The sequence below is a fragment of the Cajanus cajan genome, chromosome 8, assembly GCF_000230855.2.
Source record: "Cajanus cajan strain Asha chromosome 8, NIPB_CcT2T_4, whole genome shotgun sequence".
NCBI lineage: Eukaryota > Viridiplantae > Streptophyta > Magnoliopsida > Fabales > Fabaceae > Cajanus > Cajanus cajan.
In genome coordinates this window covers 13,468,776-13,486,575 of record NC_138524.1, presented here as the reverse complement: position 1 = coordinate 13,486,575, position 17,800 = coordinate 13,468,776, and the positions used below count along the sequence as shown (strand labels likewise).

The 17,800-nt window shown below is 24.6% G+C and overlaps 1 protein-coding gene across 2 annotated transcripts; it reads right to left on the bottom strand.

The window, feature by feature from the left end:
- Positions 1–1,694: 1,694 nt before the first annotated feature.
- On the bottom strand, positions 1,695–17,529 carry LOC109816863 (alpha-farnesene synthase). Of its 2 annotated transcripts, XM_020382014.3 has the most exons (8): positions 17,248–17,526; positions 11,979–12,142; positions 9,845–10,118; positions 5,200–5,602; positions 4,887–5,105; positions 2,564–2,705; positions 2,174–2,425; positions 1,695–2,074 (listed from the first exon to the last, which is right to left on the bottom strand). In XM_020382014.3, exons 2-8 carry the CDS (start codon positions 12,105–12,107, stop codon positions 1,796–1,798), a joined length of 1,698 nt encoding a protein of 565 aa, XP_020237603.1. In that variant the 5' UTR covers positions 12,108–12,142; positions 17,248–17,526; the 3' UTR covers positions 1,695–1,795. The 2 variants fall into 2 exon arrangements, with proteins under 2 accessions (XP_020237603.1, XP_082918144.1); XM_083062018.1 differs by lacking the exon at positions 11,979–12,142 and having other exon boundaries at positions 17,248–17,529.
- Positions 17,530–17,800: the final 271 nt, after the last annotated feature.

Genomic DNA, 17,800 nt, shown 5'->3' with positions numbered 1-17,800 from the left:
ACAATATAAAGGTATTTGAAACAGCCATCACATGATTAAACATGATTCCTTTGTAGACAAATGTAGCCTTGCTCATTTTCCTTTGTACAGTTAGGTACAACAAATAAATAACTTAACCACTTGTCAGGCCCAATTTTATAGTTGGTGTCAGTGGCAAATATTAATTTGGCCTCTGGTACAAGAAGTTGTGAGGTCATAATATGATGGCAACTCCAATTACAATCTTTTGTGTATAGTTGGAGGATGGGCAAATGTACAAAATCTTGATTCTTGACCATATGAGATTCTCTATGCAAACCATAACCATATAACAAAGCTCAACCTTACAACTCTGGTAAGGCTAAAATGTTTCAAGACAAGGGCTCCCACCGAAGTCTTTAAAGTGTGGTAAGTATTTCATATTTTGGGTACACGAGGAAAGACAACGACGAAAAAACAAACTAAACACAGAAATTGAATACTCATAACATCAGCTTGGAGGATGGGAGATATGTTTGGGGTGACAGAAATCCAACAGACAAACTGAAATTCCCGAGAAGAATAATGAAAATGATTAAAAATAATTTTTATTATTTTATACAATTATTTATAAATAGAAAGCAAAGGTAGTGTTTATGTAATTAAAATTAAAAATTAAAGAAGAATAATGTTCTTAATTGGTTTGTTAATGAAGAATAATTTTTAATATACTATGTACAATTATTTTTATTGCTTTTAATATTACTCTCACTTTTCAAATCACTAATCTACTTTTAATATTGATTGTTTAAAATACTATAATTTACTTAATCACTTATAATGTAATTTTAATATTTTACATATGAATCATACATTTGATAAACATGTATTACATTTAATTAAAGAGGAGAGATTTACTTATTTTAAGAGTAACTCTAGTTATAATTACTTCACTTATAACTCATAATTTACAATAAATTTCAACATTTTAATTATTAAATTAATTTTTTTAAATAAATAGATCAAATTTATTATTTTTAATAAAAAATTAAAAATATATGATATTTTGTCATATAAATTCAAATTAGCATATAATATGTTTGTATTAATATACATCCATTTGATTTAATGGAACAAATTTTAAATAATTTTCTAATTTGTAAAAAATTGTAGAGTTCATCAATACTATAAAAACTTTTAATTTGACAGTTAAATCTTTAAATTTTAATGGTGAGATTATGAGTTATAAAGTGAAATAATTCTACCCAAAGTTAATTTTAGAATAAGTTGATCCCTTAATTAAAAACCTAAAATATATTAATGAATACAATTAATCATATTTATGCTGATCATATATGCTTAACAGTGGAGATTGGATTAAATGCACGAGGATTTGTATATAAATGTTATTGTTGTTGAAAATTTTCATATTAATAACAAAAAGTTGATCATATATAATATTTAATATTATTATACAATTAATTTTACTTGTATAGATAAATGGTAGTTCATAAATCATTTGTTAGACTAAACTATACATTATTAGTAAATAAATTGTATGATAAATGTCACATGTTTATAGTGATATTATATATATATATATATATTACAAATATGCTCCACTGAAAGTAATCATACTTGAGATCTATGGTTAAGCTGAATGAATTTTGTATCAGTTTATTCACAATGTGATATGGAAGATAAAATGTATAAATTAAAATCTTACAATAAATATGTAATGTCTATTTACTTGTATAAGAAACAAATATTGTATGCATTTAGTTTACATTATTGTCACAAGAACGAAAGGGAAAGTATTGTATATTGTGATAAAGTTCTAAAGGGATTCAACAACTAGTGATAAAATATGTGTTTTGATATCTCGGTCTTGGATACCAAACCCATCACCATTTTGATAAAGGGCATGGGCCACACGTGCTGCATTCATAGCTTGAGTAAGAAATGGCTCCACTCGAGTGAAGCAATGTCCATTTATCTTTGTCCATGCTTTGTTTATGATGTCTTGTATATGCTTTCTTGCTTTTTCCTCTGAAACATCTCTCTCATGCATGTAGCACACGATCGATGAAGCATTATCACCTCTCTCTCTTTCAGCCTGTTTCATATTTGATTCTACATTAACACTCAATATTCTATATGCAAAGGAAATAACTTACAACAAAATTAAATGCATATATGAGACAAAAAAAATTACCATTGTGGTCCCCAAATCATTGCACAGTCGAATTACTAGAGATACATTGTAGATCAAATCTTCATTAGTGTGTAGAAAATCGTCTATCATTGCACCCCTTACTTGATTGATTGTAGCAAAATATGAATGGAGTAGAATTATTGGCCCCGAAGATGAAATCCAAGCATTGCTTAGATATTCTTGCAACGATGGAATATATCCCTCATTGGACCACTTTGCTTCCACGTGTAATGCTTTGCAAAAGTTGATCCACTGGAAAATTAAAACGAGAAGTTTTAGTTAACCAAGTTAACCATCGGTTCATTTTATTCCTTTTTTTAAAATGATTTTTACATTGATTTTAGTTTGAAAAGACAAAGAGAACAGGGTTATAATAATTAGTAAAAGTACCACTTTCTTTAGGTAAGGCAACACCAAGTGAAAGTTATTTTCTCCACCAATTTCGTAAGCGATTTCATTTGTGACGTCTTTAAGTGCTTGGATGCAAATTCTCATGAACTCAGGAAGTTCTTCAAGATCATTGTCGTCCCATCTGTGTATAATGACACATTGAAACATTGAAACTCTTCAAAATAATTGGTACGGAACATATATATAAGCAAGACCATAATAATGCTAATCACATACAAAAGTCTAAATTATATCTCCTTTATTTTTACGTATAAAATGATATTTAAAATACATGTAAGTATCTATTATTAAATATATATCTACAAGAATTTTAATCATTTAAAATTTGATATATATGATCATAAGTATAATACTATCAAATATAATGGTCGACATTAAATGTAAGTTTAAAAATTATTTAGTAATTCATCACATAATTTTTTTTTCTTCAATGTATAATATAATATTTAAAATATGTATAAATATCTATTTTTAAATAACTTATCTAGAAAAATTTAAATCATGTGAAATTTGATATAATACTTGTTTGGATATAGGTCTAAAAGTACTTTTGAAAGTTTCTCTTATTTGAAAATACTCTTTATTTTTAGTAAAGATGTTCTCAAAAGCACTTTTAACTTGTATCCAAACATATTCATATATCCATAATCTTGAGTATAATATCACATAATTCAATATACATAATAAATCCAATTTACAAATTTGTAAAAAAAACTTGAAAACTATTTGATACTTACTTTCATTAATTCAAATTGATAAATAATCATAAAAAAATATTTTATACATTGATTTTAATCTAAATAATGAATTATCATATAATTTTTTAATTTAAAAAAAAAATAAACTTAATATATGCATTAAAAACTTTTAATTTATCGGTTGAATATTTGAAATTTGATGTAAAACTATTAAACCATCAAAATGTTACATTTTGATATGATATTCATTGATGTTTTGCCTTATTTTATTGATAATATTTTCGCAATACTTCACTTTTTTTATTAAACGCGCAACAAACAAAAAAAAATTACAAAAAGAATGAAATTTGCTCAATTAAAGGACAAAATGGAGCAAAATTGAAGTATGAAGGTATGTACAATTGTGCACAACTGTGCTTCAATTGAAGCACACCCAAATGCACGACCATGATAAGCATGGTTGTATTTATTAATATGCATGACCTTGCTTCCTTCAAAATGCAAACAAACATGTCCTTCTACTCTTGAAGCACACTCATGTCTCCTTCTTATGTTGTGAAGCACAATCATGTTGTGCTTAGCTAAATAAGCACACCTTGTCCATTGAAAGGATGTCCAGACACATTGTGAAGCATCTAATTTCTAATTTTTCTCTAGTTTTAACTATATTTTCTTTTCTCTCTTGTATTCATTATTGAGGTTCAATAAGAGGCTAGAGGTCAAACTCTCAGAGAAGGATTCTTCTAATTATAGTCAATTCTTTTCCTTTGTTTAATGGGTTTTAGCAACATGTGTTACTAGTTCTTTCATTCTAGGGTTGTGATATAATTGTTCTTTATTTTAATGTTTCCAATTCTTATTTTAGTTAATTGAAAATTGTATGATCAATCTCTTTTAGTTAACGAAATCTTAAAATAGTTGAATTATTGCAAAATTGGCATGATCAAATTATTTTCATAATTTTCAATTGAGTTAATTATTTAATATGCTTCTACGCACATAAGCTTTATTTTTAGAATAAAACTTTATCGATCAATTTGAATTTTTCTTAAGATAAAGACTATTAACTTCTTGAAACCATAGGATTCTTAACAATTTCATAAGTATAATTGATGATATTACTCGTTAATTCATGAATTTTATCTTCGGGAGATTAGGAATAATAAGTCACAACTCTAGGACTTTAATCTCTATATTTTAATAACAACTTTCTAGTCTTGTTTGTAATTTATAAATTAATACTCTCTCTGAATTAATCTCAGTTTATTCAACCTACTAAAAGTCACGATTAAGTTGGTAATTACTTAAACTTAACTTTTTAGGTTTGATATCTGGACTTTGTCCATTGTTAGTACTAGGATAAGGTATGCTTATCTTAAGCACTTTTCGCATGCAATAAGAATATGAATTATTGGATGGAGTAAGTCTATCAAGAATTACTTTTAAATTAAGTGGATCCCTCATCCCTCCATCCCTTACTCTCTCTCCCTCCCTTCCTCTCTCTCCGTCTCTCTTTACCTATCTATCTATCTATTTATTTATATATGTGTGTGCACATATATGTATGTATTAGGAATCTTGCTCTAAATTGGAAATAAACAAACCTCTCAAATGCCATTGTGAACAACTTCAACTCTTCAAATGAGGCATGTATATCATAAACATCATCGATCACTAGTACAAAAATAACCACTTTAGTGAGCCATTTCCTGACTAATTTATAATTAGTCTCAAAAGCAACTCCTATTGCACACATGAAGCTTTCAACCAATCTATTTCTTGCAAAGCTCAAGCTTTCTTTTATGCCAAGGTTCTCCCACCACCTAAATGACAAAATAAATTAAAAATCTAATTAATATTTAATTAGTAACCTTATAATTTTTCGCCATAATTTTTTTGGTGGTTCAAAATATATACCTAGATAGTTCCTTGATCTCCATTTGATGTTTGGCCTGAATCATGTTGAAATTTAGTTTAGCCAATTCAAGTAATATAGGGTCAATTTGTATCTCCTTTTCGTATTGCTTGACGTGCCATTTAACCTCAAACCATGGTACCCTCCAATGGGATGGAAGCTCCAATGCATGGACCATCCTTTCAACACTTGGATTAGAGAGTTTGTTGATGTTGATGGAACTAGGAGAGCAAACCTTCTTGAGAAAATTTATTGCACAACTTTTGACCTCACCCAAGATTTTTTCTCCTTCTAAGCCCAAATGCGTGGCCTCAAGAAGCTCCATAACATCTTTAGCTTGGCTAGCACATGAGCTTTTCCTCATTATCATTTCACCATTTCCATCTAAAATGCTGCTTAGTATATCTGAGTTCCAAAAATGATTAACCAAAAAGTTACACTACTAAAAAAATGTCATTTTCTTGCAAAAAAATATTTGTAGAATTTTTTTGTGAATTTTCCTGAAAAAAATATTCGCAGAAATTTTTTGCGAAAAATAATTTACAAATATTTCTTACAAATTTTGCTACAATTTTAATAATCATAGAAATTTTTTTCCATGGTAAAAATTTGCAAAAAATATTGTAAGAATTTTATTTTGTTTCTTGCAGATTTTCTTGCAAAAATAAATTCGCAAGTAATGTTTACTAAATGGTAGAAAAATTTTGCAGATAACTTTTCCTGCGGATTTTTCTGCAAATTTTAATCCAAAGGAAAAAAATAAAAATATTTAAATTTATAAGTTTAATATTTAAAAAAAACTTCAAGTTCCACATCGATTAAAAAAAACAATTAAAGAGTATATAAGTTGGGGCAACACTTACCTTACAAGTTGATTTGTATGGTTGAGTGTTAGACTTATAATCTACAATCTTAGAATTTAAAAGATTGTATCACATGTTGGAGGCATGAAAACAAATGTTTTGGATGAATTTATTGTGAGCATTTGAAAGTGAAAAATTATTGATAGAATTTATAGTAATTTCTTTAATTTTTTTCGTAAAAGATATTCCTACAGAATTTCTTGCGAAAAAATTCGCAGGAAATTTTCCTATGAATTTTCTTGCAATTTTTTTTTTTGCAGAAAACTTTCCTGCAATTTTTTTTGCAAGAAATTTCTCAAAAAAATTTCCTGCGAATTTTAAAATTTGCAAAAATATATTATCCACAAAAATATTACCTGCAGATAAAATTTCGCAGAAAAATTTGTAGGAACAACATTTCCTACGAATTTTTATGAAAAATTCACAGGAAAAGTCGCATATAATAAGAGAAATTCTAGTAGTATTAGTTATCTCAAAAGATGTATGATAATGATCGATAAATTATTCGATAATGTAAAGTCAACACGTGTTTAGTGTCTTGATCAATCTCTACATGAAAGATGTCTGATAATGATCGAGAAATTATTTGATAATGTAAAGCCAATACGTGTTTAATGTCTTGACCAATTTCTACGTGATATGCATTCAAAATTTTCAATTTATAAGAAAAAAAATAATATTCAATTACATGTCATGTGAAAATTAAGCTTTCTCAAATATATTAGATAGAATTAATAATGTTGAGTTACATATAATGTAAAAGCTTAGTAATAATTATAATATTCTTGAATTATTTAATAATTTTTCTGAATGACCAAATTCAACACACACGCACACACATAAATATATACGAACAAGGATTTACTTACTCTAAAAGTAAGTCTATTTAAACTTATTTTACTCAATAACTTATGTTTTACATTTAATTTTAAAAATTTAACTGTTAAATTAAAAGTTTTTAATGTATAGATTAAGTTTGAAAATTTTTAAAAAATTTGAAAACAATTAGATACTTTATTTCATGAATTCAAATTGACGGATAATTATAGAAATATTTTATTGTTGATTTGAATTGATGAAACAAAGTATCAAATTGTTTTCTATGTTTTAAAAGTTTGTAGACTTGATCTATGCATTAAAAAATTTTAATTCAACAATTAGATTATTCAAATTTGATGTAGAACACAACTTTTTAAGTGGAGTAAGTCTACTAAGACTTACTCTTAAAGTAAATAAATCCCTCCTTTATACATATATATAGGGAATTGTTAACATACTCCCACCTTCATTTTAGTTGAAGTATATTAGACACCTATACCAAAAGTTTTGGACCAAAAAATCAATCAACTCTTTTATTTTAATAAACTTAATTGAGGGATGCTATAATAATTTATCACTTATTTCTTTTTAAAAAATATAATTCATTTCTCTCTCTTACCCACTCTTTCTCTCTCTCCTCTCCATGACTCACTCATTTCTCTCTTGTGCTAGCTCATTCTCTCTCCTCTTCATTCACTCATTTCTCTCTCCGGTCAACTCATTCTTTCTCCTCTCCATGACTCACTCATTTCTCTCTTGTGTCAACTCATTCTCTCTCTCCTCTTTGATTCACCCATTTCTCTCTCATGTCAACTCATTCTTTCACCTCTACATCAATGGAAGAAGAACAATCATTCTAAAAAATGAGAGAAGATAGATAAATGGATGGAGGAAGAAAGAGAGTGAGTTGGTAAATGAGTTTTTTATTATTTAAAAATGAATAAATAATAAATTACTAAAATATCCTTCAAATAAGTTTATTAAAGAAAAAAAGTTGATTGGATTTTCGGTCCAAAAATTTTAGTGTAAGTTGGTAATGTACTCCAACTTAAATTAAGGTGAGAGTATGTTAGCAATTTATATATATATATATATAGGAGGGTTCAAACGATACTGGTATAACTTTTACTAAGTGTTACACCGCTCAATAACTTTATATTGAATGTAAATTTTAAAAATCCAACCGTTAGATTGAAAGTTCATATCTCTTAGATCATATATGTCAAATTTTGTTAAAATTGAACAACAACTTGAAGGTAATCAAAGCGTTCATATTTTAGTATATTTTGAAATGTCTATATTATGTCAATTTTATTTTATGAGAATTAAGTATCAAATCATCTTAGATTAATATAAAATTTGACATGTATGATCTAAGAGATATGAACTTTCAATCTAACGGTTGGATTTTCAAAATTCACATTTAATATAAAGTTATTAAGCGGTGTAACACTTAGTAAAAGTTACACCGGTGTCGTTTGAACCCACTTTATATGTGTATATCAAATTTTGTTAAAATTGAACAAAAACTTGAAGGTAATCAAAGTGTTCATATTTTAGTATATTTTAAAATCAATATATTACGTCAATTTTGTTTTATAAAAATGAAGTATCAAATCATCTTGGATTAATATAAAATTTTGTATATATGATCTAAGAGTAAAGAACTTTCAATTTAACGGTTTGATTTACAAAATTCACATTTAATATAAAGTTATTGAGCGGTGTAATACTTAGTAAAAGTTACACGTGTGTTATTATAACCCTCTTCATATATACATGTATATATATACACACACACACAAACACACATATATATATATAGAGAGAGAGGAGTGATCCACTTCAAGAGTAAATCTACTTAGAGTTAATCCATTCAATAGTTCGTATTCTATATCAAATTTCAACAATTCAATCATTGAATTAAATTTTTTTAATGCATAGATCAAATTTACAAATTTTTAAAAAATTTGAAAACTATTTGATAATTTGTTTGATTAAATTCAAATCAATATATATATATATATATATATATATATATATATATATATATATATAAACGAGAGATCCATTTACTCTAAGTAAATCTATCTAAACTTACTTCATTCAATAACTCATGTTCTACATCAAATGTTAACGATACAACCGTTAAATTTAAAGTTTTTAATGCATAAATCAAGTGTACAAATTTTTAAAAAATTTGAAAATCATTTCATTAATGGTTGGATAGTTGAAAATCATATATAAATGATTTCTAATTTTTTTAAAAAATTTGCAGACTTAATTTATATATGAAGAAATTTAAATTTAATGGCTGGATAGTTAAAATTTAATGTAGAAAATGAGTTATTAAATAGAATAAGTTTAGATAAATTTACTCGTAAGGTAAACAGATTCTTATATGATATATATATGTGGAGGGATCCCTTTATTCTAAGAGTAAGTATACCTAGATTTACTCCATTCAATAACTCATGTTCTACATCATATTTCAACGATCCAACCGTTGAATTTAAAGTTCTTAATACATAGATCAAATTTACAAATTTCTATAAAGTTTGAAAATCATTTGATACTTTGTTTCATTAATTCAAATCAATGTATAAAATAATTTTATGATTATCCGTCAATTTGAATTAATGAAATGAAGTATCAAATAATTTTCATTTTTTTTAAATTTACAAATTTGATCTATGCATTAAAAACTTTAAATTCAACTGTTGAATCGTTGAAATTTGATGTAGAACATGAGTTATTGAACAGAGTAAATCCATGAAAATTTACTCCTAGAGTAAACGGATCTCCTATATATATATATAGAGAGAGAAAAGGGTTATAATAATACCAGTATAACTTTTATTAAATATTATACCAATCAATAACTTTATATTAAATGTGAATTTTGTAAGTCCAACTGTTAAATTAGAAGTTCATATCATTTTATATGTTTATATCAATTTGTTACCGGGATCAACAGTGTATCCTTGTTGTCTCAGAAGTCTGAAGCATAGGGCAAATACATGTATGTGTTGTGCTGTACTAGGATTATTGTTGCCACTTTTGACATAGACGAACATAGATTCGAGAAGGTCATTGATTTCCTTTTGAAAGTGGTTAGCCAGGCCTAGTTTTTGGATCCAATCAACCAACTCTAATTTTCGCAGATCACCCACCTCTTGACCAAAAAGATCCTTTACATCAATCACCTGCTTCTTTAACTGCATAACATATTCTTCCTCCTGAATACAAATTTAATCATGCCACAAAGTCATCGATGTCATAGCAAGGTATATTTTCAATAATTAAACAAGAAAGAAATCTAAAATAGATATTACTAATAATTTTTTGTTTTATAATTACAAAAAAAAAAAGAGATTGAAAATATTATCCCATTAACAATATTATATTAATTAAGAGGTATATTAGATTAAGATTTGAAAACATTTTTTTTTATAAAAAAAGTCTTGTGACATATATTCAACTTATATAATTAGGATTTTTTTTATAGAGTATGTCAAAATATAATGATATTCAATTTTTTTATAGAGTATGTTGAAATATAATGATACCTCAATTGAGTTTTTTTTTTTTTTTTTTCCACTTATAAAAAGTGTATACCTTATAGGTCTATAGGTTACCTAATGGTTCGGTAAATTGAAACTCCATTGACAACTTAAACGGGAGATAGTTAAAAGGCTTATCATGATATCAAGGAACTCGGCTATCGCAACGCTAACACTCAAGTTTTGAAGTATTCGGTAATTGAGGATCTGATGTCCAAATAAATAGCTTAAGATTAAGAAAGGTTAATACATTTACTGATAGATTAATTAAGAGATAATCCATCTTTCAGAACCTATAACCTATTAGGTAACTGTGAACTAAAGTCAAAAAAAAAATGTCACTATAAATAAAGTGACGTGTGATGGAGATAAAGGTTATTGTTGATACATTTTTATTATACCTAAATCAAAATTAACTCGAGTCTCAAAGTACCTTTTATAGGTACCTTAATCCCAACAAGGTCCACATTTTAGAACCTATCAAGTAAGTAGTGTCAAAATACAAAGATAAATCGATCAATCGGTGGCGAACCTATCTTATATACGATGAGAGTTGTAAGTGTATCTCCTTAATTTAAAAAATTATTTATAAATCTAAATTTTTATATTTGTTCATAATTTGATGTATTTGAATTCACACTCTTAATTTTTATTAATTTATTATAGATAAATATTCTAAATTTTTAATATTTTATCTTTTACAACTTTATATATTTGAATTTGCTATATCCAATGTTCTTATTAACTTTGAGTTCAGGATCCAATGGTTGTGCTAACAACAGAGACGACTGTGGTCAAAAAATAGAGTGAGTAGTACCCCCGATTTAGTGTGCACGTGTAAAGTGAGAATGTACAAGATGATTTTATTTTACTATAAGAAATGTTACATATAGTAAAATACAAAAATATAAAAAATATTACTATAAATATGTAGTTATATATCTATATGACATATAGTTATACACAATTTTAGTGTTAATTTTGAATAAGATTTAACAATATATTTTGTGTGTCACTATAGTCTATACCTACACTTTTTAATAATATATCAACATATATTATAATTATTGTGTGAGTAAAAGTAATTTTTAGTGACATGTATAGTGTCATTATAAGGTGTGTGTCACTATATAACAAATTTTTTGTAGTGTTTATTTCTTTTATATTAATTATTTAATTCAATCAAATTATTTTTTACCTTCTCTCTCTTTCTTTTATCATCTCTTAAACTTGAGTTATAATCTAAAAAATAAAAACATAAAATACATTTAGATCATATTGCATTTCTCTCTTCTTCTTCTTCTTCTTCTTTTTTTTTTTTGGTATTTTTATTTACATTTCTTTCCTTTTATTCTTTCTATATATTTTTTCATTATTTAGTCAAACAGTTCACAAATACATTAGCTAAAAAAGAACTGAATGTTTGAATTACAATTACCTAAAAAGTAATAGCTATTATCCATGATTTTCATCTATTGAAATAAATCGAATAAGTAAATGAAAAAAAAAATATGGATAGGAGTATGAATATCTCACATCATATTTACTGGCAAGTGACTGCAGAAAGTCGTATTTCCAAATGTTGGGTTTATAATTTGCTGATCTTCGAATGTTGTCTTGTGTAATAACTTCTTGAGATGATACATTCTCGTTTGATTCATCCATTGTTTCTCTATGTTCTTCTAGCCAAGGCTCACTCCCTTTAATATATAATATAATACAGAAGAAAGAGTTAATTAATAAGCTTACTTTTGAGTTTTTCTAAAATTGTTTTTTTTAAAGAATTTAGGTTTACAAAATTAATTTTGAAGTGAAATGAATCATGTTTAAATGTGTTCATTTTTAAAATATTTTAGTAAAACAAATTATTTAATTCAAAGTTATTTCAAATTATTTCAATGATTAAATCATACTTTTGGTCTTTTATTTTATTTGTTAGATTCATTTTGATATTTGATATTTTGATTGTTAGATTCATTTTGATCTTTTATATTTTGAAATATTTATTTTAATTTTTATCTTTTAAATTTAGATCAATTTGATCATTTTAGAATAATGATTGTTTTTAATTTGGAGACATGATTTTAGATTATTTTTTGATTAATTTAAGACTTGAAATTCTTCTCATTGCTTATAATAATTGTTGAATGCATCTCAAGTTCAAATAAAAATGTATTATAGACATGGTAAAAATTGCATAAAAATAAATCTAAAAAGTAATTAAAATTTTAAAAATTATAATTTTGTACTATTTTCTAGTTGCTTATGAGATATATTTTAACATGAATTTCATCATGTTTATAATTTTTATGGATTTAAATGTCAACTGAATGTTATATTTTTTATATAATTTAATCTATTATTATAAATTTCACGTTTTGAATTAGTCAAAATTAATTTAAAATTGTTATAAAATTAAAAATATTATTATTTAAAAAAATAAATTAATCCAAATATAAAAGATAAAAAATTAAAATAAATATTTTAACGATTAAATAATCAACATGAATATAATAAATAAGATAAAAAATAAAAATTATAATTTAACTTATTTTAATTTAATATGGTTTTTAAATTTCACTTTTGATCTCTTATAACAATCGATCTATATCACATGACGTGACAAAGAAATTTGTGATCTGGAAAATGATTGAGGAAAAATAAAACTCATGTCTTGCATTTTTACAATACCACTTATAAACCACCAACCTAGTTATTTGCCTTGTTTGTGATATAATATAGGCACTATATTATATATGGGGTATAACATTACTGTACAAGTTAATCGCATCTTTAAAATAGTTATTTAATGTTAAATTCATTTAAAATAAAAATTAATAACTTTATATGATAAAATAAATTTTAATAAATTTTATTTTTATTTTAGATATATATTTTTTAGCAGACATAATTATATTGTATAATAAAATAATGTGAAAATATCATTAGTCTGTATTTTAACGTGATTTTTGACGGCTTAACATGAATTAAAACAAGTTTATATGTGGGTTTGGGGAATTGATTTTGTATCATTGTTATGTTATAGAATTAATTTTATATACAACATGATTTTTGTTTAATTAAAAGACGTGTTTTAATTAGTATACACTGCTGCGGGAGAAAGTTACACCGTCAACAAACCATAATGATATAACTTAGGCGGCGTTTTTAATTAGAATAAGTAGATTCTCATAAATATAAACATAGGAACATAATACTTTTATGGTTACTAGAAGGGTCAAAGTACTTCGTGCCTTTAATAATTATACATAGATAGAATATTAAAAGATTGTATGTAATTATTTAAAAATAATATATATATATATATTATTTTATTTTTATGTTTGAAGAGTATAATGATCTATTAAAAAGTGAAAATTAAAGATATAGATTAGAGTATTGAAAGAATATTCTTAAGTAAGGTTTATTTTTAGGAATGTTAGCATGTTTCATGCATGCATTTCTTATTCTCATAGTGAGGGCTGAAAAAATATTATTTTGATAGGAATATTAGAAAATACATCTTAACATACTTGTGCCTTTATTTTCTATTTTTTTTATAAAACATATTTTAGTTTCTTTTAAAATTATTGAAATTTGTTTTTAGTTTTTATTAAAATCCATTTATCCTATTTTAGTTCTTTAATTTTGAAAATATATCACTTTGAATTTTCAAAATGCGTGTTTAAAAAGTTATGTACTAATTTTACATTATATTATAATCATAAATCACTATATTTAACGTTTGTTGACTTTTACAATACATTAAAAGTATTTAAAAATTATTATAAAGTGCTATTTAAATTATTTTAAAGATCAAAAGTAGTGCGTTTTAAAATTAAAAAGTCTAGGATAAACATATTTAGAGGGACTAAAATCAAACTTGAGAAATTTTAGATGAATTAAAAATATATTTTACTCTATTTTTATTTAAATTTTTTAAAATATTCATCAAGAAATGTTAGAACATAATCATAACATGTTTTTTAAACATCTATAACAATCTATACTATATATATAAAGGAGATATTATTTTTTATGTTTCTACTTTTCTTAAGACTCATTAATCTTATAACTTATTTATTTATTTTCATTTTAAATATTTTATTTTTACCTCTATTTGTCATTTTAAATAAAAAAATCTCTTTTAGTAACTAATTACATATTATCTTCTCTAATAACAACCATAGTTGGATGATTGCCTGCTCTCACTAAATAAAATTATCATCATTATCTTTTTAATATCTTATGTTATTTTTATTTTTTAAAATAAATTTATAAAGACACAGTTATTTTTGAGACTATTATATTTCTCTTTTGTTATTTTGAGACTACTATATTTTCTATAATTATTTCAATCATTATTATATAACGTCTATACACTATATAATTATATTTCTTTGTTCTATATTGTAATACGTGTATTAAATTAGGTTCATTTTTTATATTCAAATAATATATATAGAGACACGATTCCACTAATTTATATATATATATATATATATATATATATATATATATATATATATATATATATATATATATAAATATAAGGATTCATGTCAACCTTTTGAAAAAAGTTTATAACCATGTTGTATTATATTTTTTTTCCACCAATATATCATTTAAGAATGAAATAAGAAAAAATATGTATAAAAAAACAACATTTAAAAAAAAAAAATAACTACTCATTTCTTTTTTTCATGGAGACACTTTTTTTTAAAATATTTTTTTTATGAAAGCACAAACTACCTTATTGTCTACTAGTACTTTAAAATAATATTCCATTAAAATATTATTGAGAATTGCATTCCAAAAAATGCAATATGAATCCTTATAACAAACAAATGCAATATAATACCTTAAAACAAACGTTTCTTTAAGTTAATTATTATACATTAAAAAGTAATTGTTGTAAAAAAAAAACGTGATTTGTACAAGTCACCAACTATACCATTATTAATCTAATTATTATACATTAAAAGGTAGTTGTTGTATTGTTAAAAAAAGGTAATGTTTGTACAAGTCACCAATACTATTATTGATATAATTTTAGTTAAATTAATGTGTAAGTTCTTATAACTTATACTCCTTCCATTTTTTTTATGTTTAAGATTTATGCACAATAATTAAAAAAATATTGATATTTCAGTTTTTAAAAGCATTTATTATTTACTTTCCTTTTATATTCTTTAGGTTGTTGGAGAATAAATAAATACATTGAAAATAAGTAAATATATTGTTCAATAAAAATAAATTAATTATAAAAAGTAAAAAAAAAAAACAATAAATCATTAATTTTAAAAAAATGACGATAAAAATTGAAAAAAAAAATAGTGTGAAAATGTCTATGAAAAAAAATGGAGAGAGTACAAGTTTCTAATTAGGTCTTTATATTAAAAATATTTTTAAAAAATTCTTATAGTTTAAATATATTAGAGTTAAATCATTCACTCATTAAATCGTTACAATTTCATTAGTTTATGCTAAGGAAACATGTTAATTATCTTTTAATATGTTTTAGTTATCATTTTATTTTCATTTCTCACAAATATTTTTAGTTACATTTTTAATTTTAATATGTTAATCACACCAAAATTAAAGATTAATTTCACATTCAGATTTAATCTATATATCAGTTTTTAAATTTTTTGATATTTTTCAATTTATATCTTTTATAAAAAAATTATGAAAAAAATGAAAAACAAATTTTTGTATCTGCATAATTTCAATTTTAATTTAATCTTTTAATTTGTGCAATACACAAAATGAATGTCTATTAAATATAATTAATTTTTTAATAAATAAATGTTGTAAAATATATTAAATATATGGACATAGATATAAGAAAATAATCTCGTTTAATATAATTATACTAATTTATATGTAGAGATGATATCATATTAAAAATTAATTAATATTTTAGCCTATATACATTATTAATGTTTATTTTATAAAGTTATGGTTTATAATAAGTAAGAGGTTGAATGAATGATATAATTAGTGTAAGGACCCCCTTATGTGATTGTGTAAAACAACCCATTGTTGCGTACTGTGTGTTACATTACGTTGGGTGCTTATTAGAGAAGATGAGCCTAAAACTGAAAATGAAAAAATAGGAACTGATTCTAAATAATCGATCACTCAGCAATTTTGGTCTGAAAAAATGTGTAAGAAATAAAATAGTGATAATTAATTTCTATAATTTCTCTTTATTATTCACCTTCTGTTTCGAACTAGTATTCAGCTGCATCAAACCTTTTGTTTGAAACTCTCGAAAAAAGAGGTGGATTCAAGTTTTTTTTTTTTTTTTTTCTTGTCGAAGATATATTCAGTTGGAGATTAATCTTGTTCACAAAAGTTGTTATTTGATGAGCATTCGCACAGACAAAAATCAAACTTAGATTTTTCACTATAAAGATCGTCCTCACAACAATCAAAATTAGAATTTTCATTATAAAGATCATCCTCACAACTTGTGAGTCTATGATACCTAACCACCAAACCAACTCATTGAGTTAATAATATAATTTTAACATGTAAGTTTCTGGTGTGAACCAGCAGGTAAGATCACCATGAAAATACCAAAGATTAGAAATATGTGCTTAGATAAGCTTTTCTGTATAAACACTTTACAAAAGATAATAAAAAAAATAAATTAAAATTATTCATAAATCAAAATTAATTTACACATTAATTAAACAACGTATTTTAGAGAAGTTAATATAAAAATTTAATGTTATATATATACCTTAAATTACTCCATACACGAACAAAGATGTAGAAGGATAAGAGACGAGCATACCTAACACCTCTAAGTGGTTTGAATTGATCAGTTAAAACTTTTTCCCTTCTAAAGCAGCCTCATTCTTGGGGAGGATATATATTGCCAAACCAAATTTACGAACTTCTTAGGCAAGAGGAACGGTGAGCACACGTTGAGGATATTTTTCAGAAAATAAGCATAACTTGGCAAACTACCCAAATGACATTTTGAGGAAGATAGTAGCACAAAAATTAGTGAATGAGAAAATCAAGTTTAACGCATTCAATGACTTTAGATGTTAAACCAATCATACATTAATAGATATATATCAACATATATATCAACTTGTTTTTATTCGATGTGAAAGTATTTTTTGAAAATTTATCTATTAAAATAAGTATTTTTATTTTATTTTAATATACACATTGATTAACACTACAAGAAAAATAACAAATTTCTGATAGATATTTTTCGACGAATATGAATCTGTCAGAAAAATTTATTTTCTGATGGAAAAAAAATCTGTAGAAAAATTAATATTACCAACGGAATATTTTCGACAGATTTATATTTTTCGGAAATGTCAAAATTT